This window comes from Scyliorhinus torazame, chromosome 21 (genome assembly GCF_047496885.1).
Source record: "Scyliorhinus torazame isolate Kashiwa2021f chromosome 21, sScyTor2.1, whole genome shotgun sequence".
NCBI lineage: Eukaryota > Metazoa > Chordata > Chondrichthyes > Carcharhiniformes > Scyliorhinidae > Scyliorhinus > Scyliorhinus torazame.
In genome coordinates, this window is record NC_092727.1 from 108,863,839 (window position 1) to 108,890,857 (window position 27,019).

The window sequence follows — 27,019 nt, forward strand, 5'->3', positions numbered from 1 at the left end:
CGTCCCCGTCACTCTTAGGATTGCCACGTGGCACTCAAAGATTAATAAGCATAACGCTCCATTAATGATAACACACTGTGCCTCAACCACGATCATTCAAAACTAAAACCCCGAACATTTAGCAATCAAAACACTGGAAAATTTTCTTCAGTTGCCTGTGTTTCAAATGTTAAAAAGTTTCATTTATATAGCACCATTCATAACCTCTAAGTGTCCCAAAGTGCTTTATGTTCGCTGAAGTACTTTTCACTTATGGTTCGCAGCTGTATTAGATGGAACTGATTTAACTATTGTACACCTATTGTAGTCACATTACTTCTCCCTACTATTTCTGTATAGTTAGTGCTAATTTTAAGTAGAGATTAGCCTCCTTTTAGATCAACGCATAGGGCCCTCTTGTTCATTTGTGGCTACGGACCTCAATGACCTGGCACATCACAGAAATAAGAATGGGCAAGTGCTTCATAGGTGGACGTCCTTCGGACTGGACTGAAGTGCAGGCATTTCTGAAAAAAATAAGAGGATTAAAGTGGCCCATTTGGAAGAAAAAGCACATAATCGGATAAAATTAGCAAACAGTGAGCCAGGGCTAAATGTTAACAATCACTTTCCTCACATCTTTTGATGTAGAGAATACTTCACTGATGAAAACAATAAAATCTAATGTGGTTCGGGAACAAATGCAGCTGAATGGAAGGGAAAGCTTATCCTGCTCTCCATGTCTGCCAAGCAAATTATCTTTGTGCTGTAGCCACAGTTGTTGTAGAAGCAGCCGCTACTTGCAGACAACAAAATAACCCAAACTGGGATAAACCATTAGGTAATTTGTTTTGGTGCTGCTGGCTGGGTGATACTTGTTGTTCAGCACACCAGGGGGAACCTACCCTGCTTCAACTCGTGCTCTGGAACTTTTTATGTCCACCTCCTCTTAAACGTCTCATTCTAGAGAGGTCAGGTCGAACGAGAAGCATTCCGTCTGCTTTGGCTTGCCGAAATGGAAATAATCTACAGATGGGTAGTTAGAAGATTTGTAGTGATGGGGGGCTGTGACTATTTCCTTTGGTAGCTTGTTCCACTGTGGGATTATCCTTGGGAGGAAAGATTGCTGAAAAACTGGGCTGATTTTTCTCCGATATCTGCCGAGGCCGACTTTGGGCGGGAAAAGTAGTGTTGGGCTTGCAGGCGGCAACGGTGGCTTTTTCCGCCGTATAGTCCGGAACGTAGAGGGAAGATGTTGCAGGCATGGGCTTCACGGTGGATTGCCGGCGGGCGGTATCTAATTCACCCGCCCCGCCATCAAATCGGCGTCTCAATGATCTGAGCACCATTTTTAAAGGCTGCCCAGGTTCACAGGTAGCAAACCTGGAAACACTTTCCACCCAGGTGCACCACCTGGCAACCTCTGGCATCAAACTGGTGTTGCCCTAGAACCTCCTGTCATTAGCCTTGCATGACCCTCTCCCCCCTGAACACTGCACACATCTCTGAGCGCCCCTGGGAGTACTGCTCGCCGGGTGTACACCTTCTGAGCCCAGTCATGCTTCACGCCACCCTGACACCACACGGTCATGGATGGATTTTTCTTTTGGCGTGGTTCCAGCATATGGGCCCGATAATCTTGTAAATTCTTACAATGAGGCTCCTGACCTTGCACAGCGGGATGCGTAGCCTCCACTAATAGGGGGAGGGGACAATCACTTACTGATTTTATGTCAATGTGAAACACGCCTTTGGGTTTCTCGCGATATTTTCCGCTCTCGCCACCGAACCCGCCCGACACGAACAGGAGCGGAAATTCCCAGTCTCGGTAAAAAATAGTCTTTGTAGATTGTGTCAATGTCTACCTCATGTTCTGTCATTGCCAGAGGACAGACGGTACTTGTTTCTGTCAATTCCCACCAGTCCATTCCATATTTTATGAAACATTGTTAGTCTATTTCTTCTCTCTTTTGCTGTGGTGATGCCCATTCCAAATCTTACACCAGACTGATTCGTACAGAATTGTGCAAGGTGTCTTTGGATCGCTTCAAACTTAATTAGTGCTCAAAAAAGAAACATGCGATCAAAACTTTTCATCCTGCATTCCCGTACCGGCCTCCCCGAACAGGCGCCGGAATGTGGTGACTAGGGGCTTTTCACAGTAACTTCATTTGAAGCCTACTTGTGACAATAAGCGATTTTCATTTTCATTTCATTTCATCAGGACAGATTTGCAAGACTACCAACTGCAAAAGGGGCAATAAGGGCCCAAGGCCCTCAAAAGATCCTGAAAAGTACCCAGTCTACCTCAGGGGTAAGGTATCTCAAAAGTTTGAGCAACCGGTGAAGCTTGCCGTATTCTCCACAAACGAGATGCTGCTGTCAAGCCAAAAGGATGTTCTGCCTATCACTCCAATTAGTAATGTGGTATATGAATTTCAATGCCTGTGTGATGCCTGGTATGTGTCCCACAATGACTGTTGCATCGTATCAAACAGCACATCCCTTCAACTGTATGAAACAGGCAAAGTACTAATTGTACCCAACCAGCCCATGCTTGCAAAACCCAAAACACATTGTGCATCATCAGATGTTTTTCAGGATTGAACAGCACTTGCTAAACAATTCTGATTGTGCTAAGGATTACACGGGCAACCATTTAAAGAATTTCTAACGCTCTTGCAGTGTGGCTTACTTAATAATAACAATAATCTTTATTACTGTCATAAGTAGGCTTACATTAACACTGCAATGAAGTTACTGTGAAAATCCCTTAGTCACCACACTCCAGCGCCTGTTCGGGTACATTGAGGGAGAATTGAGAATGTCCAATTCACCTAACAAGCACATCTTTCGGGACTTGTGGGAGGAAACCGGAGCACCCGGAGGAAACCCACGCAGTTACGGGGATAACGTGCAGACTCCGCACATACAGGGACCCAAGCAGGAATCAAACCTGGGACCCTGGTGCTGTGAAGCAACAGTGCTAACCACTGTGCTACCGTACCGTGCTATGTGTGGTAGAATCCATATCTATTCACATATGGAGCCCTGTCCTTTTATGACAGAAAGGGCATACACACACATTGTGTCTTTTTCAACAAAACCAAGGCCATTCCCTGGCTCGTTCCTCATGCCAATATCTTGATCTATCAGAATTAACATGTTTGATTTGAACTGAAACAAAAGCTTGGCAGTTAACTGTTCCTTGGTGCATTCTCCATGACAATGCCTCGACTAATATAGAGCCCACTTGCCAACCAATGAGAACTCTCTTTTCATACAGTATACATTGTTATTCCCTAAACAATTGGTATTTTGCGAATCAGTCCTGATGAGTGCAAAACGAAAAGCTTCAACAGCATGTCTCAGCAATACTCAAATTCTGTCACCACCAAACGAATGTCAATGTTATTGATATCTTTTGCATGCTCCAGAATTGGACGAACAAATATTGGATTTTTTGTCACATTTTCAGATTCCGCCTGCTTGTTGTCTGCTTAAATGTTGGATGAAAATTTGGATGGTACATATGGTTTCTGATTTTTCAGCTCGTCTCATATTTCTCGACTGCCAACGAAATTAAATTAGTAAAGTCACAATTACTGAAATTCGGGAAATGTTTTCTTCATCCTTCCTTCTCAGCTTTTCTTTTCTCATGACGATTTCCCTCCCTCAGCGCTCCATACTCTTTAAGGTTTTAAGTAAAGCAACAGATGCCATGCTTGATGGATCAAGCTTCTAGGGAAATTGGAAATTTTCAGCAACAGAACTAACCCCCTCGCAACATTCCAGAATACCTTCGACCTCGATTATGTGCTCAGGCCCCAGAGTACAGTTTAATCCATGACCTTTGTTACTTTGATTCAGAGGCAAGGTCGACTCAACATGATGGGTAATCAAATTTGCCAAGTCCCCTCTGTTTGACCGAGGCCATGGGATCCAGTTACAGAATGCGTAGGAATGGTCATGATTGAATGATGTAGATTTTAATATTATGGCTGATAGTTGCCTCCAGGCTTTCTTTGTTGTTAGGGAACTTTACCGCTGATTAAGTGGTTACTAGGAGTCCACAATGGTACAAATTGTACAGTACTTGTGAGAAGAGGCATTCAATGGGTTTTTTATTTTGTTCCGTACCTGCTGGTATTAAGTAAGATTTGGTAGCTGAAACTTTGTGCTGAAATTAATGTTCCAACAGAAGGTACTGTATTAAGCCCTACAATAAAGATCTTGCTTATTAATCTTTGGAAAAGCCTCAGATCTTATAGCAGCAAGAGGCTTTGAAAGTAAGGCTTTCACATTATTTTCGGCACTTGGGCCAACTCAGTGCCTTGAGGATTCTGGCAAGATGGTTAGGAAACATAAAAGTTGATACTTATGACAACTTTAAAAATGCAGGTCCCCGCAAGGCTCAGCCTGACGCAACTAAAAGTGGTACATAGAGTCCACTTAACAAGAACCCGTATGAGTAGGTTCTTCCCGGAGGTGGAGGATAAATGTGAACCAAGGAGACCCGGCCACCATGCCCACGTTCTGGTCTTGCCCCAGACTTGTGGAATACTGGACAGCCTTCTTCGAGGCAATGTCCAAAGTGGTGGGGGTGAGGGTGGAGCCATGCCCGAAAGTGGCGGTCTTCGGGGTTTCAGACCAGCCAGATCTATTCCTGGGGAGGAGGGCAGACGCCCTTGCCTTTGCCTCCCTGATCGCCCGCTGTGGAATCCTGTTCGGCTGGCGGTCAGCAGCACCACCCAAAGCTGCAGACTGGCTGTCCGACCTCTCGGAATCTCTCCAAATGGAGAAAATCAAATGAGCCATTCACCCAATTGTTCCGCGACCTGTTTGTGGCCAACGAACAAGCAGAAGAATAGCCAGGTAGCCAAGAACCAGGGGAAAGTAGCCAAAGCATGAGGGGGAGAGATAGACAGGGAGGGGGGGGGGGGGGCGGGACAGCTAAATCTAAGAGAAAGGAAAGGTGAACCACGGGGGGGGGGGGGGTGGAGAGGGAAGAGACAGGGAACAATAGAGGAGTGCCAGGGAGGTGGTGGGGGTGGGGGGTGGGAAGAGGCAGGGAAACATTAACAAACTTGGCATCCACAGGAACAGAGAAAGAGGAGAATGCGGGCAGAAGACGGGAGGGTCGGCTGATGCGGAGGTGGGTGCGAGACGACAGCGGCGGCGAGGTCCGTCCGGGAGAGGCAAGGAACGGCAGCAGCACCGGACCCATTCTAGTATTGCCTTCCGTGGTTGTCTCTCCGGCACCCAGATGTATATCTGCCCCCCCCCCCCCCACAAACAGGTGCCTACTTGTGTGTAAATAATTGATTTTATATTTCTCTCGTGTTGTTACCTTTTTTTTTTCTTTCCCGTTGTGATTTGTGTGTGTGTGCCCTTCTCTTCTTCTAATATATATATATCATATCCTGTGTACATAACGGCAAATATACTTTTGTTCAAAAACCCAATAAAAAAAACATTTTTTTAAAAAATGCAGGTCCCTTTAAGAGTAAATAAGGGCAAGCTTCAGGGTGAGTTGAGAGCAGGTGATGTTCATGGAAGACTGTATGCAAGAACTGGGTTTTCCTCCCCCGTTTCGGGGGGGATTTGCTTCTGGACGAGGGTGAGGATTCCAGAAAGGGAGAGAGGCAGCTGGTGTTTGTACGGAATTATATCACTCTAAAACAGGTGTCCATTTTGCATGTGAAAATCCAGATTGAACAAGAAATGGTATCAACCCACCTGGTTCAATACCACAGCCCTGGATCGCATTTAAATCTTATCTACATTAGAAATAGATATGCCACTGCCGACTTTGTTTATCCTATCTGCTTCCACTTTTACATTAAGATTTTATCTTTAGTAGTTAATTATTTAAGTTCATATTTAATAATAATAATCTTTATTGTCACAAATAGGCTTACATTAACACTAAGAAGTCTTACAACACCAGGTTAAAGTCCAACAGGTTTATTTGGAATCACGAGCTTTCGGAGTAGAGCTCCTTCATCAGGTGAGTCACCTGGGGAGGTATGTACTTGCCTCAAGGGGAAGGAGAAGATGTTAAAGCGGGCCTCCGTCGCCTGTAGCAGTGAGGCCTGGTGGTCTGGCTTCAGGACAACAAAGGGAACATTGTGGTGGCTTTTCTGGCAAAGATCTGAAGCAGCCGGGGCAGCGAGCGAGAGAGAGAGAGAGGGGAGAGGGAGCATAATGTAATGATGGGCAACCTCAGCCTGTGAGTGGGCCGCATGAGTGACCCTCCTTCATCTCAGTGGGCCGGAAGATTGAAATTGGGCTTGTTCACTAACCACGGCCCTGTGAATAAGATTTAATACACGCTAAATGTTTTCATAACGAGTTATAGAAAGTGCTTCATCATTTATATATTAATAGAGCTGCCATCAACTTCAAACAGTAAAAGAGATGTTTACACTTTGGACGCACGGCTCTCACAGTCAATGTCGTGAGCAGTCAGCGCACACCTCACTTCGCTTGCTCCCGATTTTACGAGCAAATGGCTTCAGTCGCACCAGTAGGGGAAGAACTACGCGGATGGAGATTGGTGGAAATTGGCAACCCTGCGCGTGGGCGACGGTCAACATAATGTCCCCTGGGCCGCACTTGGAACCCAGATGGGAAGCGAGGTGACCCACTGCTGCCATACTGCATCACCTTGCAGAGGGCATCACTCATTTTGCGTGTTCAGCATTGAAATTTCTTCCAGGCACTTGCAATATTCTTAGCGTCCTTTTCGTGCCATGGCGCACGGCGATGGGACCATGGACGCTCCCATTATTTGCCCACCACAGGCCATGCCCACCGATATTTGGAATTAAAAATGGAGAAAGCGGCAGGTTTTCCGATCAGCAGCCAGCAGATGCACAATGGTGGAAGTGCGAAACACCTGACATCACTCGGGGGGGGGGGGGGGGGGGGGGGGGGGGTAAGGAGTCGATGGGATGGTTCCCTTTCCAATTTGCTTTGTCGTCGTCCCCTCTGCCGGCCCACTGGGATTTTAACCAGGCAGCCAGATGAAATTCTGCCCCAATTGTGTCCTGATTTACTGGAGTTGGTTATCGTTATTATTTTGGTGATTTACAATTCTGGTGCAGATCAGTTACGGAGAATCGACCCGAAAGCTGAAATGTTGCAGTGCCCTTTCTTTTTTTTTCCCCTCTGCAAGAGGACCCGGCTCGTTATGCAGCTCGGCGATGCCCCCCAGTGGCTCGCCTGGATGCTGCAGCATCCGATCACCCTTGCAGACAGCCTGGGGAGACTCGACCATTTTGACGCTGTCTGGTTCTGGGACCAGTATCGCCTCCAAAACAAAACAAAAAAAATGTTTCTTGCTCTCCTCCAGCACGAACCACTTATGAAATCCAGATGGACTCCGACACCAGCTGGACACTAAACTCGTAGTTTCTCCTCCAAATGTGAACAAATTATAAAAACGGCAAATGGTGTCTCCATCTCCCAGTTAAAGGGCCCTAAAGAAGCTGAATACTGAAAATAACTATGAGGAACTGGGGTCTGCTCAAAGTGTGACATTTAAAAAGCACCATGTTGTATTATTAACTGTTTGAACAACTGGAGTTTGGTGGGGGGTGGGTGGGGTAGACCAAAAATGAAAGAAATGGAGACAGTTTGGAAGATCAGTCACGGCATGTTTGGTGGTAAAGATGGGTTTTGCGAAGGTTTTTAAGGGTGAAAAGAGAGGGGGGGGGTTTAAAGAGGGGGTCCAAGTGTCGGATCAAGAGCCTGTGCCACTAAGAGTGAGGCCAAACATGCCAAGTGCTCTCTTTGTGACATGTGTCTGTGTCAGTATCAAATCTGATGCGATGGCTGGGTGCTGACCCTGACTGAAGAGAAGCAGCAGCTTGGCGAATGACCCCCAGGGACCTCCCGCAACGGGAGTGGTCCATAATCCCTTATTGCAAGGGTTATGCAAAGCAAGGAGGATGAATGAAAGGCCAGAGATGAAATGCCAAAGAGTGCAGAAGGGCAAGTTATTGAGGCATGTGCAGGTAGCGCAGGATAAGGGTGCTTAAGGATTTAACGTAAATCTGGAGCATTTGAAATGCAGCACACTGAGGGTGGAACAGGCCTGATTGGGGGAGAGGACAAGCCACCCTATGGGGAGGTTGGGAGTTCAAGGGTGGCTGGGGTTAACACGTTTGGGAAACTTCTGGACACAGCCCCGGAGTGGAGCCTCAGCAGCCGTTCTGTGCCCCCCAACTTCCCCAATGCATACTGTTCAAAGGCACTTTCTAAATTCACGACCAAATGAACCACACAAAGTGCAATTGGTTATTAACAGCGTATAATACAAAGCTATCCTTATGCAGGCAGAGGACCTTGAGGGAGTGCTGAGGGACAGGAACCTGCTCAGATTGGCACCATCCGTGACACACACATGCCCCGCTCACAAGGTCAGTGCGGAGCTAGAGAGCGAGGAAGACGGGTCAGACAGCCAGCCTCGGACATGGTGCCAGCAGCTTCACCGCCACCTCACAACCCTTGCAATAAGAGATTACGGACCACTCCCGTTGCAGGAGCTCCTTGGGGGTCATTCACCAAGCTGCCGCTTCTCTTCAGTCAGGATCAGCACCCAGACATCACATCAGATTTGATACTGACACATACACATGTCACAAAGAGAGCACTTGATTGGTTAAATGGGGTTAATGTATTCTTGTTTGATTTCCTATGTACAATTTTGTTTTTCTTTCTTTCTTTCTGGAGTGTTTGGTTGAAAATTTTGAATAAACATATCTTTTTTAAAAACAAAGAGCGCACTTGGCAATGGGATACTGACGGACTCCACAGGAATCCACAGGAAAGAAAATAAAGGTTCGGAATTTCGCTATGAACATTATTTTGACGAAAATTACCTGCTCGTGCCACATTTCTGCACTTTCAGGATCATTATACAGTGTGGACATGATGTGATCAGGGTTGAGTGTTCATTTCAATATGAAGGGCAGGCTGCTAATATCAGCACCCACCTGATTCCCCCCCCCCCACCATATTATAGGAATGAGCCTGCCCCATTTTACATGCCCCATCCCGGGGGCACATAGAAATCAGCCCAAAGTGAACGTAGGCCTGGAGGAGGGGGTAGAAATCCTATCTGCACAATAAACAAAGGAAGAGAATAGTATTCCCCAACCACCGTCCCTGTGCTCAGATCTACACTGCCTCCTGATCCAGCAAGGTTTTAAAATTCTCATCCTAGTTTCCAAATCTTTCCATGGCCTCGCTCCCTCCTATCTTTACAAATCTCGCTTCCAGCCTCACACCTCTGATATTTACGCTCATCAATTCTGGCCTCTTGAGCAACCCCACCAGTTTTAATCGTTCCATCGTTGGTGACCATGCCGACCTGGTTGCCGAGGACCTGAGCTCTGGAATTTTCTCCTTACACTGCTCCGCCTCTAACCTCGCTTTCTTGCTTCACGATGCCCTTTAAAACCTAGCTCTTTGACCAAACCTTTTGTCATCTGACCTCTTAACATCTCCATGTGTGGCTTTGTGGCCAGATTTTGCTTGACAATGCTCCAGCAATAGCGCCTTTGGACATTTCATTATGTTACAGGCACGAGATAAATATAAGGTGTTGTTATTTAAACAGAACACTGAATTGTCGAACAGGCGAACTCACAAGGAGAAGGTCTTTTCCTAATGAATCAATCTGAGGCAGTAAATCTTCAATGGGCTTCAGTGGCCTGGCAGTGAAGGAGCTGTAGGGCAGCGGGGAATCAGCAGGCCATTCCTCTTCATCAGGAAGACCGAGCATACTGAAAAGATAAGGCTAAGGTTAATCCAACTACCAGCAGCTCATTAAACACTGAATACCTTTTAATGATGTGTTTAGTGAGCGTCTGCTTTCAGTACGAGAAGCTCCCTAAATCATCATGTCGACTGCAGCCAATGGCTTTCTTCCTCGCACATTCATTTCCCTGTCCACCGCTCCCTGGGTTTAGTCAGCTGGATGCTCAGACGAATGCAGAACCGTGCAATGACCTTTACTTAATTCATTACGAATAACTTTAGATTTAAATTACAGCTTTAGTTGACGTGAGTGGCAGCAGAACCTGGGCAGGAATCTAGATCCACCTGTTGCTTTCTTGGCCCGTCAGAAATTCTGGCGATTCTGGTGCTGGGTGGATGGGGTGCGGCATTGCATGTGATAATGGGGCGTAATTGGGGAAAGAGACATTTATCCTGTTTTCCTCTATTGCTGCCCCAATTGTAAAATTTGTATCTTTAAAAGAACTACCTCTAACAATTCAGCTGTTAAACACTCTAACATACAAGAGTGTTCGCTGGCCAGCATTTTCAATATTCATTCACGGAGTGCGAGTATCGCTGGCAATTTCAGCTTTCATTTTCCTTCGAAAAGGTGGTGGTGAGCTGCCTTCTTGAATCACTTTAGTACATGTGTGGCAGATACACCCCCAGTGCTGTTACATTGGGAAGTGTAGGATTTTGATCCAGCGACAGTGAAGCAACGATGATAATAGTTTCAAGTCAGGATAGGTGTGGCTTTGGAGGGGAACTTGCAGGTGTTTTTTTTATTCAGTCAAGGCATGTGGGCTTCTGACTTGGTCACTGCCCATCCTTAACTTCCCTTGAGAAGGTGGTGGTCAGCTGTCTTCGTGAACCACTGCAATCCATGTGGTGTAGGTACACCCACGGTTCGGGAAGGAATTCCAGGAATTTGACCGAGTGACAATGAAGGAATGCAATATATTTCCCAGTCAGGATGTTGAGTGGCTTGGAGGGGAACTGCCAGGTGGTTGTGTTCCCATGTGTGTACTGCCCTTGTCCTTCTCGATGGAAGCGGTCATGGGTTTGCAAGGTGCTATCAAAGGAACCCTGGTGAGTTCCTGCGGTGTATCTTGTAGGTGGTACACACTGCTGCTACTGTGCGTTAGTGGTTGAGGGAGTGAGATGTTGTGGATGGGGTGCCAATGAAGTGGGTTGCTTTGTCCTGGGTGGTGTTGAGCTCCTTGAGTGTTGGAGCTGAACTCATCCAGGCAAGGGGAGAATTTGTACCACACTCCTGACTTGTGCCCTGTATGGACAGGTTTGGGGAAGTCAGGAGGTGAGTTACTCGCTGCAGGAGTCGCAGCCTCTGACCTGCTCTTGTGGCCACAGTGTTTATGTGGCTACTTCAGTTCAGTTTCTAGTCAATGGTAACCCCCAGGATGTTGATAGTGGGGGATTCAGTGATGGTAATGCCATTGAATGTCAAGGAGCGATGGCTTGATTCTCTCTTATTGGAGATGGTCACTTGTGTGGCACGAATGTAACTTGCCACTTGTCAGCCCAAGCCTGGATATTGTCCAGGTCTTGCTGCATATGCACGTGAACTGCTTCAGTATCTGAGGAGTAGCGAATGGTGCTGGACATTTTGCAATCAACAGCAACATCTCACTTCTGACCTTACAATGGAAGGAAAGTTAAGGGCTGGATTATCCAGTCCCCCAGCCGTGGGTTTCTCGGAGGCGCGCCATTTGCTGGCGGCGGGTTTCTCTGCTCCCGCCGCTGTCAGCGGGAATTTCCCATTGGAGCCACCGCTAGGAAACCCAAGGGAGGGGGAGCACTGCTAGCACCAGTGAGCGGCCGGAGAATTCCGACCATTGATGAAGCAGCTGGACCTAGGACACTGCCCTGAGGAACTCCTTCAGTGATGTCCTGGATCTGAAATGACTGATCTCCAACCACAACCACCTTCCTGTTCACAATGCATCTGCTACCCTTCTTCCACGAGATGGCAGGGGTTACAGGTGCTGGCGAAGGAGCCTTGGCAAGTTACTGCAGTGCATTTTGTAGATGGTTCACACGGCTGCCACAGTGTTCCAGCAGCACGTGCAGTGAATGTTGAATGTAGTGGATGGTGGTGTGGGGGGTAGCACATCACAGTGAATGGTTAAATCTCATTAAGCAAAATAGGTAGATGAGATGCTGCTGAGATAACAAGGATAAACTGCAGGACCTTCAGCATCTCTATTAAGAAAAGTTAACGTTTTGGGCTTAGAATTTGTGTCAGATCATATAATGAAATGCTTTGTCCAATGAGATAGATTTACTCTATCATTGTGGTCAAATAGGACAGGAGTAGGTGATTTGGCCCATCAAACCTGGGTTGGCTCTTTTGAAGAGTGGTCCAAATTAGTCCCAAACCTCGGTTTACTCTGCATAGAATCACAGAATTTACAGTGCAGAAGGAGGCCATTCGGCCCATCGCGCCTGCACCGGCTCTTGGAAAGAGCTCCCTACCCAAGCCCGCACCTCCACCCTATCCCCATAACCCAGTAACCCCACCCAACACTCAGGGCATTATGCATAATCTTGTTAATCAGCTATGAGGGTTACTGCTGGTTAACTGCAAGCCTCGCTGTCAAAATTTAATAACTGCTGAATGGCCAGGGAATTGGTAAAACGCCACCAACAATTCATTTGTCAGCAGTCGTAACTTAAAAGCCCTGCATTCTAAACCAGATGGATCATTCACAACAAAAGGATTTGACAAAGAGACTCGAAACGTTAGCTCCAATCTCAAAACGTTAGTTCCCTTCTCTCTCCACAGGTGCTGCCAGACCTGCTGAGATTTTGCAGCATTTTCTACTTATGTTTCAGATACCAGCATCCGCAGTTCATTTGCTTTTCTCTTCGTGGATCACTCACCATCTGTGTGCCGGGCATGATACTTACTCAAATATTTTTTGAAGCTGATTAATATCTGAAATTCCACAAAGAAATGGTCTGAAATTTAAAAAAGAAAGATGTCAAACGACGTGAGATCCATTCACTATTATTTCGACTTCAACCCCTGGAGACATTAAACCACATCTTTCTTTTAATCTCAACATCATCAAATCCCTGAATGAGAATCGAGCTCTCACTGCTCCACGTGGTGTCAATCATTCGCTGCACTCCATGTCATGTAATTTCTACCAACTAGGCTTCATCTTTCAGTGTTATTCACCCCCTTTCACTCTCCCAACAGTTAATCTTTTTCAAGCACTGGACGCTTTGCTTGAGAGAAATAGTGGATTGATTTGATTTACACGCACTGCCGTTGTGTTAACCTTTTGTTCAGAGCGGGACGTCACATAGTCTGTGAGGCAGTGGTCAGAAGCTCATTTTCTTCAAACAGAAACTTTGGCTGGCTTTAATCTAGTTTTTAAAACAAGCGGCCCATAAAGTGGAGCCCAGGTGAGAATAGTTTGACAGCAGTTAATGTATTGCTCAAATTCAAATTTCACACAATCCTTCCAAAAAACAAACTATTGATGTTTTGACCCAACAGTACACTCTCGCCTTTGCAAAATTTGCTACATATGGCAGACAATGAAGTTACACGAGGGTTATACTGGAGCACAGAATGGGGTTACGATGGGGCACAAACCCAGTTACATGATAAAGTTACAGAGAGATTATGGCCGGGAATTTTCTCCATGGCGTGTTTTCTGGCAGCGGAGGCAGCTGGCCGCCGGTGGGATCTTCCCGCCTTGCCAATGTTTAGGGTATTTTGCGTGGCTCGCCCATCCCGCCGCTGGGGGCACCTGCCACTGGGGGGGGGGGGGGGGGAGGGAGGGGGAGGGTGTGTCTCCTTCAGTGAGAGTGGAAGTTCCCACTGGTGAGAACACTGGAAAACCCCACCCAATAGTGTGGCAAATGATGGGGTTACGAAAAGAGCTATGCAGTGTTCAGTGAGACTAGACATGGAAGAGAACAGTGCCTCATAAGATTACGGAATGGACGGCAACAGGATTATATGAGGTTAAATTAAGCCAGAATGGGCTAAAAATGATTACAAAATGAGAAAAATAGGGGTGCACGTTGTTACAGAAAGTGGAGTTAGGTAGGCACTTAGGATACAGTAAAGAATGGTGTCATTCTATGACAGCAAACAGATTAGCTATGACAGATTGGGATTAAAATGTGTTGTACTATGACAGCAGGTGGGATTACACTGGGTTACAATATGGTAACAAACAATACCGCCCATGTGAATGGATCTTCCCCAGCACAGAGCAAGAATTTAGGAATCACAGAATTGTCATGGTGCAGAAGGAGGCCATTCGGCCCATCGTGACTGCACAGACTTTCCAAATGAGCATCATGACTTAGTGCTGTTCCCCTGGCTTTCCCCCGGACCCCTGCACATTGTTTCCATTCAAGTCATCATCTAACAGCCTCCGGAATGCCTCGACTAAACCAGCCTCCACCACACTTCCAGGCGGTGCATTCCACTCGGAATTACTCGCTGTGTGGAATAGCTTTTCCTCCTATCACAGTTGCTTCTTTTGCAAATCACTTTAAACCTGTGCCCTCTCGTCTTGATCCTTTTACGAGCGGGAACAGTTTCTCCCCGTCTACACTATCCAGTCCCTTCATGATCTTTAACATTTCTATCCAACATCAATTACAACAATAGACCACTATTTTTACATGGCTTGGAATATTATACGAATCAATAACAGCCAGATTCATTTTAAAAGCACCAAAGTATTAATGGGAATATTCATGGGCACCAAGTTCTAACTAAATCCCTACATTTATCATCGGTTAGCTGCTTGGTATCTTACTGGAGTTGAAGTATTTCAGCGAATATGCAGCCAACGCTCCAAATGTCAACAGCTGCCGTGTATCTTGAATACAAAAGGACTTCTGGTGCTCGATACCAGAGCGTAACGACCTAAATAAGAGACAGATTAGTTCGAAAGATTCACCTTCAAAACAGGTTCCCTGCTCTGGTATAAACACTGCTAATAATGGAGATAGGTAGAGGAGGGGGAACTCAGCTTATGATACTGTTCGGAAGGGGAGGGTGGGGGGGGGGGGGGGCGGGGGGGTTCCATCTCTATAACACTGAAGGCAAACTTAAGCAGTGGGACTAAATCAAACACTCTCATTCCTGAGAGTCCAACTAGAGATTTTATTCATTGTTCGGGCAGCAAGGGAACTAACTTCAAGGGATAAAATCTTAAAGTGTTTTAATAAAAGGAAGAAAATTGTCACTAATATTCTGGTTTACCATTGAATTCTTACAAACCAAGTACATGTATTTATGGTTACTTTTAATTCATTGTCACCCCTGATGACCCATTTGAGTCTTTCAACCCTCCAAGGTGTTAAACTCTGCTGTAAATCTGTTTCTCGTGACCCCATTACACAACACGGTGTACGGTGCAAAAGAACCTACGGCAGGAGGTACCAGGAAATAAGGGGCGGGATTTTCCAGTAATGGGGCTGAGTGTTGAGGCCGTCGTAAACGCCGGAGCATCATGTGGCCGCTAGGAGCAGCGATCCTGCACCGCACAGGGGGCCAGCACGGCACTGCAGCGCTTCACGCAGCTTCAGCTGCCGATCCGGGCGGTGCTGGACTGCGCGTGCGCGTGGGTTGACGTCTCCGCGCCGGCCCCCACGCAACATGGCGGAGACCTACAGGGGCTGGCGGAGAGGAACATAGGTGTCCCCCCCCCGGAATAGCCCCCCCCGCCAATCGGTAGGCTCCGATCGTGGGCCTGGTCACCGTGGAGGCTCCCCCCGGAGTCGGATTCCCCCTCCACCCCCATCAGGACGGCCCCCGCAGACAGAACGGCGAGGTCCCGGCAGGTAGGACCACACGCGAACGACGCCGGCGGACATTCGGCCCGTCGAGCGCGGCTCCCGACCGTCGCCACGGCGACTATGCCATTGCCGCCGATTCTCCGGTCGGCGGCAGAGAGGCATCGCGGGATTCGCCGCCCTGCCCCGGCGATTCTCCGACCTGGCGCGGGATCAGAGAATCCCACCCAAGGATCCTCAGACTGAATGCTGATTTATTCTGATGCAGTGACAAGTTCTGGACACACCAGTTCAAACATAGTGACATGCTTGTCACTACTCTGTTTTACCTTTTCGCCAATTATCGACAATATATTGAAATTGTGATGTATGCTGCACACTGCCCCGCAAGAGAAGCTGAGTTACCTGAAGTGCTGGTCTATAACAGTTCTCCACAATCCTTGCCAGTGTGACCTTTCGTGAAGGGGGGTGGCTAAAGACAGAGACAAGTTCCCGTCCAAACCAAACACCACCCTGACTTGTAACTATATCAGTCCCTTCTGCCTTCCAACTTAATTAAATGATTGAAAAAGCGTTGTTTTCCAGTCAGCTGTGCGCCCAGTGGCCTGTGCGATCTCGGGAGTAGAACTTCCAGGGTGTGGAACTAATAGGAAAGAAAGTACCTCAAGGCAGCTCCAAGCACTGTGCCCCAAACAGTCTAGCTGATCATTAATGCACAATGTCTATTAAAAAGGCGTGTCAATATTAATGAGCTCAAGAAACTGGCTAACACAGCACCCTGCTTCGACTAGGATTCTTGCACCTCCTAAAGATATGATTCTGCTTGTTTAATGAAGTGTGTTGCACTAATCAGGAAGTATGGGCAGCAGGGTGGCACACAGGTTAGCATTGCTGCCTCATAGCGCCAGGGACCCGGGTTCTGATGACTGTCTTTGTGGAGTTGCTCCTCATGTGTGCGTGGGTTTCCTCCGGGTGCTCCGGTTTCCTCCTAGTCCAAAAATGTGCAGGTCAGGTGGATTGGCCATGCTAAATTGCCCCTTAAGTGTCCAACGATTGGGCGGGGTTACAGGTTTGCGGGGGTGGGGGCCTAGATAGCGTGCTCTTTCAGAGGATCAGTGCAGACTCGATGGGCCGAATGGCCTCCTTCTGCACTGTAGCGATTCTATAATTAAGTGGGCCCGGTCGCCATGGTTCCCACTGTGACGAGCTGCATTATGTCCAATGTGTCCATTTCATGGATTGAAGATCGCTGTCAATCTTAAACCTTTATGATTGTAAAAGTCCTGCCTACATGAGCTCCTGCCGACCTGAAAGGCCAAGGGACCACCATTGTGACAAAATGCAGCAATACACTTTTAAGAACTTACCACTGGGGTCAGTGCCATGTTGAAGCTGTACACTCGGGCCAGACCAAAGTCAGCGAGCTTCACCTGGCCACTGTTTGAAACCAGGATGTTTTGTGGCTTCAAATCTCGATGCACCACACGGTTTGAATGGAGAAAATCCAAGCCTCTAAATAGTTGTACCATTATGTCCTAAATATACAATGATAAAACAGTTAAAGACAGTACTATAAAGTGAGGTTGTTTGAAAGAAAGTTACTGTACAACTTCACCGCATTTACTGGAGAACATTGCTACATTGTCACACATCGGTACAGTTGTGAAGTGTCGCTAATTATGCGCCGTTTGGAACTCGGGATGGCAAGAGTCAAATACTTCAGTGGGAAACAAGGGGCGTCATTCTCCAACCCCCCGCCGAGTCGGAGAATGGCCGTTGGCCGACGTGAATCCCGCCCCCGCCGAAGTCTCCGGTACCGGAGATTGGGCGGGGGCGGGAATCGGGCCGCGCCGGTTGGCGGGACCCCCCGCTGGATTCTCCGGCCCGGATGGGCCGAAGTCCCGCCCAGGAATTGCCTGTCCCGCCGACGTAAATCAAACCTGGTATTTACCGGCGGGACCAGGCGGCGTGGGCGGGCTCCGGGGTCCTGGGGAGGGGCGCGGGGCGATCTGGCCCCGGGGGGTGCCCGCACGGTGGCCTGGCCTGCGATCGGGGCCCACCGATCCGCGGGCGGGCCTGTGCCGTGGGGGCACTCTTTCCCTTCCGCCTCCGCTACGGCCTCCACCATGGCGGAGGCGGAAGAGACTCTCCCCACTGCGCATGCGCGGGAAACTGACAGCGGCCGCTGACACTCCCGCGCATGCGCCGGGAAACTGTCAGCGGCCGCTGACGCTCCCGCGCATGAGCCGCATTTCTGCGCCAGCTGGCGGGGCAACAAACGCCATTTCCGCCAGCTGGCGGGGCGGAAATCCCTCCGCCGTCGGCCTAGCCCCTCAATGTTGGGGCTAGGCCGCCAACGATGCGGAGCATTCCGCACCTTTGGGCCGGCGCGATGCCCGTCTGATTGGCGCCGTCTTTAGCGCCAGTCGGCGGACATCCCGCCGTTGGGGGAGAATTTCGCCCAAGATCCCACGCCAAAATTCTTTTGCCCTTCACGTTGACGGGATCTCTGGTCCTGACAATGGCAACACCCGCATATCCCCTGGACACGGTGGAGGGTGCAAGCAACGGGAAAAGCCATTGACGGCAGCAGGACCTCCACAAATACCTCGCGGGGTGGGTGGTGGAAAACACCACCGCCTGTCGATTTGTGGAGTCCAGCCACGGCCACCATCCCAATCTGATCTCATGCGGTCAGCTGCACATTACTATGTGCTTGTCATGTACCTTGCCTGAAAAGAGTTCCAGACTACCGAGCTTCTCTCCCAGGGACCAGCTATTTCCCCCGGATTGTCGTGTATTCCACAGATCTTTCATCCACATCTAATGTGAGAAGGTGTGGGTCTTGCCACAATGAGAAAATGTATCTTCTCAATATAGAATTATAGAATGGTTATAGCACAGAAGGAGGTCTTTCAACACTTTGGGGGCGATTTACTGACCACCCCGCTGTGTGTTTTCCGCCAGCGGAGGCGGTCCGCCAGCGGGATCTACCGACCCCGCCGTTGTCAACGGGATTTCCCGGTGACAGTGCCCCTCGTCACCCGGAGGCCAGCGTGACGATGTGGCACCGGAATTTCCCACCGATGTGAACAGCCGGTAAATACCGCTCAATGTGTCCGCATTTTACGGTAAAATGATATAGTGTAGATTTATTTGTTCTTAAGGGCAGCACGGTAGCATCGTGGATAGCACAATTGCTTCACAGCTCCAGGGTCCCAGGTTCGATTCTGGCTTGGGTCACTGTCTGTGCGGAGTCTGCACGTCCTCCCCGTGTCTGCGTGGGTTTCCTCCGGGTGCTCCGGTTTCCTCCCACAGTCCAAAGATGTGCAGGGTAGGTGGATTGGCCATGATAAATTGCCCTTAATGTCCAAATTGCCCTTGGTGTTGGGTGGAGGTGTTGAGTTTGGGTAGGGTGCTCTTTCCAAGAGCTGGTGCAGACTCAGTGGGCCGAATGGCCTCCTTCTGCACTGTAAATTCAATGATAATCTATGATTAATCTAGGACAAAGGTTCGGCACAACATCGTGGGCCGAAGGGCCTGTTCTGTGCTGTATTTTCTATGTTCTATTGACCCTTTGATGGAGAAATCCACCCAGTGCCACACATCCTTGTTCCCCCTGTCCCTGTACATCCTTCCTCTTCAGAGAAATGTCCAATTAAATGCCTCGACTGATCCTGCCTCCACATTACTCTGAGGGGGCGCATTCCAGATCCGAACTACTCGCTGCGCGAAGAAGGGTTTCCTCATGTTGCTGTTGTTCCTTTTGTCATTTGCCTTCAATCGGTGCCCTCTGGTACTCGATACTTCCATCAATGGGAATGGTTTCTTCCAACCTGCTCGGTAGCTCATGATTTGAATACCTCTATCAAATCTCATTCAATCTTCTCCTTCCAAGGAAAATAGTCCCAGCTTCTGCTATCGATCTTCTTAACTGAAGTTCCTCATCCCAGGAACCATTCTTGTGAATCTCTTCTGCACCTTTTCCTCATGCCTTTACGGTTTCCGAAAGAATAATCCCAGAATTCCAGTGGGTGCAATACTCCAATCCGAGGTTCAACCAGTGTTTTAAACAAAGTTAACTCCCTTGCTTTTCTACCCTACGCCCCTATGGAGAAAGCCTCGGGTGCCGTATCCTTTTATTCACCCTGCTCCAAATTCATCCTGTCACCCTCAATGATTTATGCACAGATACATCCAGGTCCATCTGCTCTCATGCTCCCTTTAGAGTTGCCCCATTACTTTACATTCTCTCTCCGTGATCTTTCCAGAGTAACTACAGTGCACAAGGGCGCCATCGACCCATTGAGTCTGCACCAACCCTCTGATAGAGGACGCTACATAGCCCAAGCCCCCGCCCTATCCTCACAACCCCATCTAACCTACAGATCTTTAGACACTTAAGGGGCAATTTAACATGGCCAATCCACCAAACCTGCACATCTTTGGACTGTGGGGGGAAACCAGAGCAACCGGAGGAAACCCACGCAGACACATGGAGAATGTGCAAACTCCACACAGATAGTCACCCAAGGCCGGAATTGAAACCGGGTCCCTGACACTGTGAGGCAGCAGTGCAACCACGGTACCACAATCTTTCTACTAAAAATGAATCACCACACTTCTCTGTCCATTCCACCAAGCTGGCTATGTCTTTTTTAACTTCTGCACTATCGCTCTCATGGTTCACTACACTTCCATGTTTTGTTTTGTTTGCATATTTTGAAATTGTGCTCCAAGGTCCAGGTCGTGGTCCTTGAGGAAGAACAAGGGTCTTAAAACTGATCCCTGGGCAACTCCACTATATATCCTCCTCCAGTGTTGAAAAGATAACCATTAACCACTGCTCTGTTTCCTGCCAGTCAACCAATTTCATATCTGTGTTCCTACTACCCTTTTATTATTCCATTAGATCTAAATTTTCTCACAAGTCTGTTGTGCAGCACTTTATCTAATGCCTTTTGAAAATGTGAGTACAGTACATCCACTGGTTACCCTTTATCCACAGCATATGTTCTTCAAAGAACTCCAATAAATTGATTAAACCCGATTTCCCTTTCACAAAACCACAAACCGAAGCCTGGCTACCGTGAACTTTTCAGAGCATGGACTTGATCGTTTCAAAATGGCACCGTCAGCTACAGCAGGACTGGGGTAGGCCTTGGCACTGATCATATCTCCGTCCACTGGGGTACCATCCTCCAGTCAGCACGCAGTGATTGGTTTTACCAAGATGAGCTGTGGTAGGCTTCCATTGTGCTGCTCATTCGCACGCCAGAGTGACAAATCGCCAGGCAGCAAAGGGGAGGTAGCCCATTCAGGTCCCGAAGAGATCATCTTCACAGCCACACGCACGCCGGCTACACCAAGCGTTTTAGAAAAATTCTCAAGATATTTGGTGCCTTTGCTCCACCGCAAACTTTCCAAATTTGAAGAGCTCTCCAGCTCTGGCACTAAGTGTCAGTAACTTGCCGAACGTTGTTCCTCGCAGATCTCCCAGGGATGTCTGGAAGGCAGACAGACTCTTGAATGTCGAGGGCCTCATCTTTATTTCAACAGTGAAGGCTCTGCAGCACCTGAACCGAGGCTTCAGGCCACCTCGTAGTACGTCGTGGCGTTGTCCGATGGCACCCCCTGAGAAATGAATAGGGTACAGTCCTTCAGACATCTGACGGATACATCAGTCGAGGCCTGCCTTCCGAACAGGCTGCCTGCGACTGGACTGCAGCCTCACCCGGTCTCCTTCACTCTTTGGGCCTCCTTTCTCTGGTCCGCTCCCTGCAGCAACACCAGATAATAATCATAATAATAATCTTTATTGTCACAAGTAGGTTTATGTTAACACTGCAATGAAGTTACTGTGAAAATCCCCTAGTCGTCACATTCCGGCGTCTGAGGAAGTACATCCCGGGTACACTGAGGAAGAATTCAGAATATCCAATTCACCTGACAAGAACGTCTTTCGGAACTTGTGGGAGGAAACCAGAACACCCAGAGGAAACCCATGCAGACACGGGGGGAACGTGCAGACTCCACACAGACAGTGATCCAAGCCGGGAATCGAACGTGGGACCCTGGTGGTGTGAAGCAACTGTGCTAGTCACTGTGCTGCCATGCTGGACAACTGATCTGCACGGACCTCAGTCAGCTGCCAGTGCACCTAAAAATCTGGGAACCATGAGCCCATCACTCCTCCAACCTCCCCCTCCATCCCTTCCTTCACAAGTACAGCCAGGAGGGAAACACTTAGGAGTTGGGTGCGTGGCCAACTTTGCAGGTGGAGTTCTGTTTGGTCGCAGAGTTTGCTAGGTGTACGTACATTCCATTTTTGCAGAGAACCCGCACAAATCCCGCGATCTTTCAAGTCATGTAGATTTGTTGGGCCTGTCTGTCTACTCATAAAATGTGGGGGACAAAACCCTTGTGCTCATAAGCGCACTGGAAAGCCAGCACAGTTTACTATGAGCAATAGTCCACAGTCACCTGTGACTGACACATTCAGAAAGATCCGGAGGCGGGGGATTCTGTGTCCTGCCGCACCCGTCTTCAGGTGCGATGCGCCCCCGCCGGCAGGGAGATCCTCTATCCTGGCAGCCGGCCAATAGGGGTTCCAATTATGGGCACCCCCACGCCGTCAGGAAATCCGAGGGCGCGACTGCACTGCCGGCGAAGCAGAGGATCCTGCCGACGGAGAATCCAGCCCCGATCTCCTCCAAATTGGGGTCACTTAAACCTGAGAAGGCATGTGAAGGTTTTGTTTCCTTGAACAATAATCATCACTTTCAATCATTCCTCACTGCCTTCCAACATATAGGAGAGCTCAAGGACAAAACTGTTCCAAAGTGTATTATACCCAGGCCTACCTTCACTTTATTATGCGGAAGCCCTGGCTTGTGAACTTTCGTCAAAAAAGTTGATAAATCTTGCTCAATGAGTTCAAACACAAGTGTCAATTTCATTAGTTGATCGGTCTGAGCTCCAAGATCTACGTTAAATAACCTGAAAGACAAGAGGAAAAGGTCTTCACTGCAGCAATGTTCCATTTTGTTTGATAACACTTCTTGAGAGGCCTTATTATGTCAAAGGTGCATCACATACAAGTTGTCACTGTGAAGAAACAAACCAAAGTTAGGAAAGTGCCTGATTTTGGAAATTCGTGGCCCAAATTCTGGAGCGGGTTCCAGAATTTTGGCCCATCGACAGCGAAGGAACGACGATACATTTCTAAGTCGGGGTGGTGAGTGGCTTTGAGGGGAACGACCAAAAATTCAGTTTTGTAGAATTCAGATGACAAACACGGGCCATTTTGCCTGAACTGTTTATGCTGCACACGAGCTTCTTCCCACTCTTATTTCTAACTCTATCAGCAAACCCTTTATTGCGTTAACTCGCATGTGCTTATCCAACTTCTGCTTAACATTCTGTTGTGTTCAACAGAGCCTGTGAGCTTCTGATGACCTACTGAAATCAGGGTCATGCAGGGTGAATTGCAACGGTCATCACCAAAACCAGCTAACCAAATGAATGGGATGGTATCACTCAAGCCTCATACAACGGACTGATCTGCATTGACTTGGTTTAACTGATGTCTGTTATAACTGGGTCAAGTGCTCCAAAGGCCAACAGCAGTTATTCTGAACCTTTAAAATGCACCCATGTAAATGTTTCCCCATTTTGGGGGGATGAGATGGCGGAAAAACCACTGACCTAGGGTGTTTATTCATAAACTGCCGATTACTGGCAACAGACGCAGGGTAGCACTTCAAGGTTGAGAAGGAATAATGTCATCCATTTCCTTTTAGGCAGCAAAACTTTGTTTCCTGCATCTGCAATGAGTTCAAGTCGAGGAGGTCAATACGTCTCCCTGAGAACCCATGAAACTTGTCCATTAGTACAAAGTTTGCAAAACCTGTTCGCAATGAAAGGGGGAGGAGTGGGCTGAGAAACTTGGCAGGCCACTGCATTCTTTCACGAATCTGGGTGGGACCCTGTGCTTAGAAAAGACCAAAATCGGGTGACACAGTGCGCAGTGGTTAGCACTGCTGCCTCACAGCACCGAGGACCCAAGTTCAATCTCGGCCCCGGGTCACTGTCCGTGTTGGGTTTGCACATTCTTCCCGTGTCTGTGTGGGGCTCACCCCACAACCCAAAAGATGTGCAGGTTAGGTGGATTGGCCATGCTAAATTGCCCCTTAATTGGAAAAAAATAATTGGGTACTCTAAATTTATTTTTTTTAAAGGCCCAAATCATGAGGATTTAAAACAAGACCAGATGATTCACATTGCTTGAGATGGAGGGAGGATCTCCTGGAGAACCTTCACTGTGAAAGTCAGTTCTCGGGCTCAGGGCCCCCAAAGGAAAAGAATGGAAGTGAACAACTGGGAGCAAAGAATTATTCTGAACTGGTTCTGGGAGAATGGAGTGTCCACTTCCAGGAAAGAGTGAAGTATAATCAGGAATGGGATTTTTGGTTCTGTAAAATTGAGAGGGGAAAGTTTTGTTTTGTAGTTCAAGGTACTAGTTTCCGGAAAAAAATGTTTTAATCTATGTTCTTTCTCGTTTGTTTCAGTAAAAGTCGTAAAGCTTGCAGAAAAAAAAAATTGTTCACGATGAACGGACTACGCTGTGGTAATGATAAAGTAGATGATGTAGATGTAGTAGTAGATGTAGTAATGATAAAGTAGATACGATAGCAACTTGATGAACTGGATAACTAGCAGTACTCTGCAGAACAGTGCATCATTGGGCTTCATCAGGTAACACTTGACCTACTTGAAAATGAGTAACTAGTGGAGAACTGACATTTTAACACTGGCAGTGATTGGTAGCTGAATAATCATTGTACGGAGGTGTGGCAGTACAAGTGTGGACCCACAGTTTATGACTGAAACTCTGAGGTTGACCATTCCATCGGGATGAACAAAATTATGGAAGAACTGCTACTTTTAAGCCATTGTTGCATAACCTCGGTCAATGCTTTGAAGACAAACAGTGGATTAGTCCAGAGATCAGATCAATTTTCCCCCTTGCTGGGCTGGACATAGCATGAAAGATTAAGGAAGAACTGAGGTCTGATTTTAGCAATTTTTCAGCAAATCAAATAGGTTTCTATAATTTCAGGAGATCCTCCCCTTCAATTCTAAAAAAAAAATCCAGACAACAAACTTGGGTTTTCAAATCATGAACTTTTCGACATACTATTAAACTCATATGCAAATCAGAGGCAAAAGATGGAATTTTACAGCACCGCACCCCCCCCCCCCCCACCCCGCCCCCCCTCTACCAGGACGTTCCAGCCCCGTCAAAGTCAATGGACTTTTAAGCACCGCATATTTTAGCCCGACCCCACCACGACATGGCCATAAACTCCTACCCATATTTACTACTGTGATGTTGGTTTCTTTAAAGATGTTTATCCTTTCACGAATCCATGACCCTCATCCTTCTTCAAAGATTAAGTTGCACTTGTCTCTGCTAAATTATATGCAGGAAACATTACAAATATGGGCGGCAGAGCGGTTTAGCATTTCTGACTCACAGCACCAGATACCCGGGTTCGTTTCCAGCGGTGGGTCACTGTCTGGATGGAGTTTGTACGTTCTCCCCGTGCCTGCGTGGGTTTCCTCCGGGTGCTCCGGTTTCCTCCCACAGTCCAAAAAGATATGCAGTTTAGGTGGATTGGCCATGTTAAATTGCCCCTCAGTGGCCAGGGATGTGCAGATTAGGTTACGGGACAGGGCAGGTTGGGTAAGGTGCGCATCTAGATAGGCTGCTCTTTTGGATGGTTGGTGCAGACTCGATGGGCCTTCCTTCTGCACTTTTAAGGATTCTATAAATCAGTTGAAGGCCCTCTCCTCTCTTCTCAAAAATAGCTCCAGATGGGTTGAGAACAGCCACGCTAAATTACCCTTATTGTCCAAAAAGGTTAGGGGGCGATTACAGGGTTACGGGGATGGGGTGGAGGTGTGAGCTTAAGTCGGGTGCTCTTAAGGGCGGCACGATGGTGCAGTGGTTAGCACTGCTGTCTCACGGCGCCGAGGACCCGGGTTCGATCCTGGCCTTGGGTCACCATCCATGCGGTACACATTCTCCCTATGTCTATGTGGGTCTCGCCCCCCAGAACCCCAAAAGATGTGCAGGGTAGGCGGATTGGACATGCTAAATTGCCCCTTAATTGGAAAAAATAATTGGGCACTCTAAATTTATTGTTTTTAAAAGTAGGGTGCTCTTTCCAAGGGCCGGTGCAGACTCGATGGGCCAAATGGCCTCCTTCTGCACTGTAAATTCAATTCTATATTCTAGTGTATGGCTGATCTCAAGCTTGCTTGTCCAATCTTATTGATCAAAAACGTTGGACAAAGGATAAACACTTCGGGGGGGTGGGGGAATACACAGGAGCAAAACCTCATCGGATTGAATGCATGAGTAATCTCACCTGATGACATTTGGATGGTCAAAGACTTCTAACTGTTTTAACCAGGCCACCTCCCGAATTACTATGAAAGGGATGCCTTCTTGTGTTCTGGGAATCTCAATTCTTTTCAGTGCCACAAACCTCCCATTATTTTCCAGGTCTCTTGCTTTGTACACTTTTCCATAAGCTCCTTCTCCAATCTCGGCTATCAGCTCGTATCGCACAGGAGGACTATTCTCCATTCGGACTGGTAATTAGTCCCAAGACTGAACAGCACCACCTGGTGTTAACAAACGTTGTTAGCAGCAAAGTCCTGACAAATGTGTACTTTCATGTCAAACTCTGAAAATGGTATGAACGACATTGAAATATTAGTGATATCAGATTATCTATATGCTATATCAACATTGTCTTAAGATATTGGTTTATCTTTGATAGCTGTGCCTGTATTACACAGGCAATTACTAATCACATTCTAACAGCCAAGCGGCGTAAGTCTATTTTTCTAGGAAAATGAACTGAGGAATTTTGTGGACATTTGGACAATATCCCTTTGACGTTCCTCCTTGTTTTATTCAAAAAAATCAAGAGAGGAGGTGAGTCAGGATATGTACAATTCCTATTGAAGAAATATAATCTCTACATATAAAGGGTTAATTGACAAAAAACTCCAAGTATGGGAGACAGTGGGATCCTTCAAATTTATTTTTCATTCTTCCCAAAAAACAATAGGGGCGATTCTCTGGCCTGGTTGTGACCGGCGCAAATCTCTGTAAGTGAGAATAGCGGGAGAGCCGCAAAATGGGATTTGCGATGGACGGCGAACAGCGCGCGATGCTCCCGGCCCGCGCAGCCGATGTAATCTGGTTCACGCTCTCACTGGTCCAGAGCCAGATTAGCATGTGTAAATCATAATGCTGGGGTTGTTTGAAGCCGGACAATCTAAGGAAAGATGTGCTGGCCTTGGAAAGGGTCCAGAGGAGGTTCACAAGAATGTTTCCTGGAATGAAGAGCTTGTCGTACGAGGAATAGTTGAAGACTCTGGG

At 47.7% G+C, this 27,019-nt stretch overlaps 1 protein-coding gene across 1 annotated transcript; it reads right to left on the minus strand.

Moving 5' to 3' along the window:
* Positions 1 to 92: 92 nt before the first annotated feature.
* On the minus strand, positions 93 to 26,215 carry LOC140398029 (cyclin-dependent kinase 6-like). Its single transcript, XM_072486253.1, has 7 exons — positions 25,995 to 26,215; positions 22,422 to 22,557; positions 16,926 to 17,093; positions 14,577 to 14,686; positions 12,697 to 12,747; positions 9,638 to 9,773; positions 93 to 506 (listed from the first exon to the last, which is right to left on the minus strand). Exons 1-7 carry the CDS (start codon positions 26,213 to 26,215, stop codon positions 420 to 422), a joined length of 909 nt encoding a protein of 302 aa, XP_072342354.1. The 3' UTR covers positions 93 to 419.
* Between the last annotated feature and the right edge of the window lie 804 nt (positions 26,216 to 27,019).

Coding starts and splice junctions, on each gene's coding strand:
- LOC140398029 (XM_072486253.1), bottom strand. CDS start 26,215: ATGGAGAATAGTCCTCCTGTGCGATACGAGCTGATAGCCGAGATTGGA. Junction 22,558..25,994: donor GACCATCCAAATGTCATCAG/GTGAGATTACTC, acceptor CTTGTCTTTCAG/GTTATTTAACGTAGATCTTG. Junction 507..9,637: donor TAGGAAAAGACCTTCTCCTT/GTGAGTTCGCCT, acceptor TATTTTTTTCAG/AAATGCCTGCACTTCAGTCC.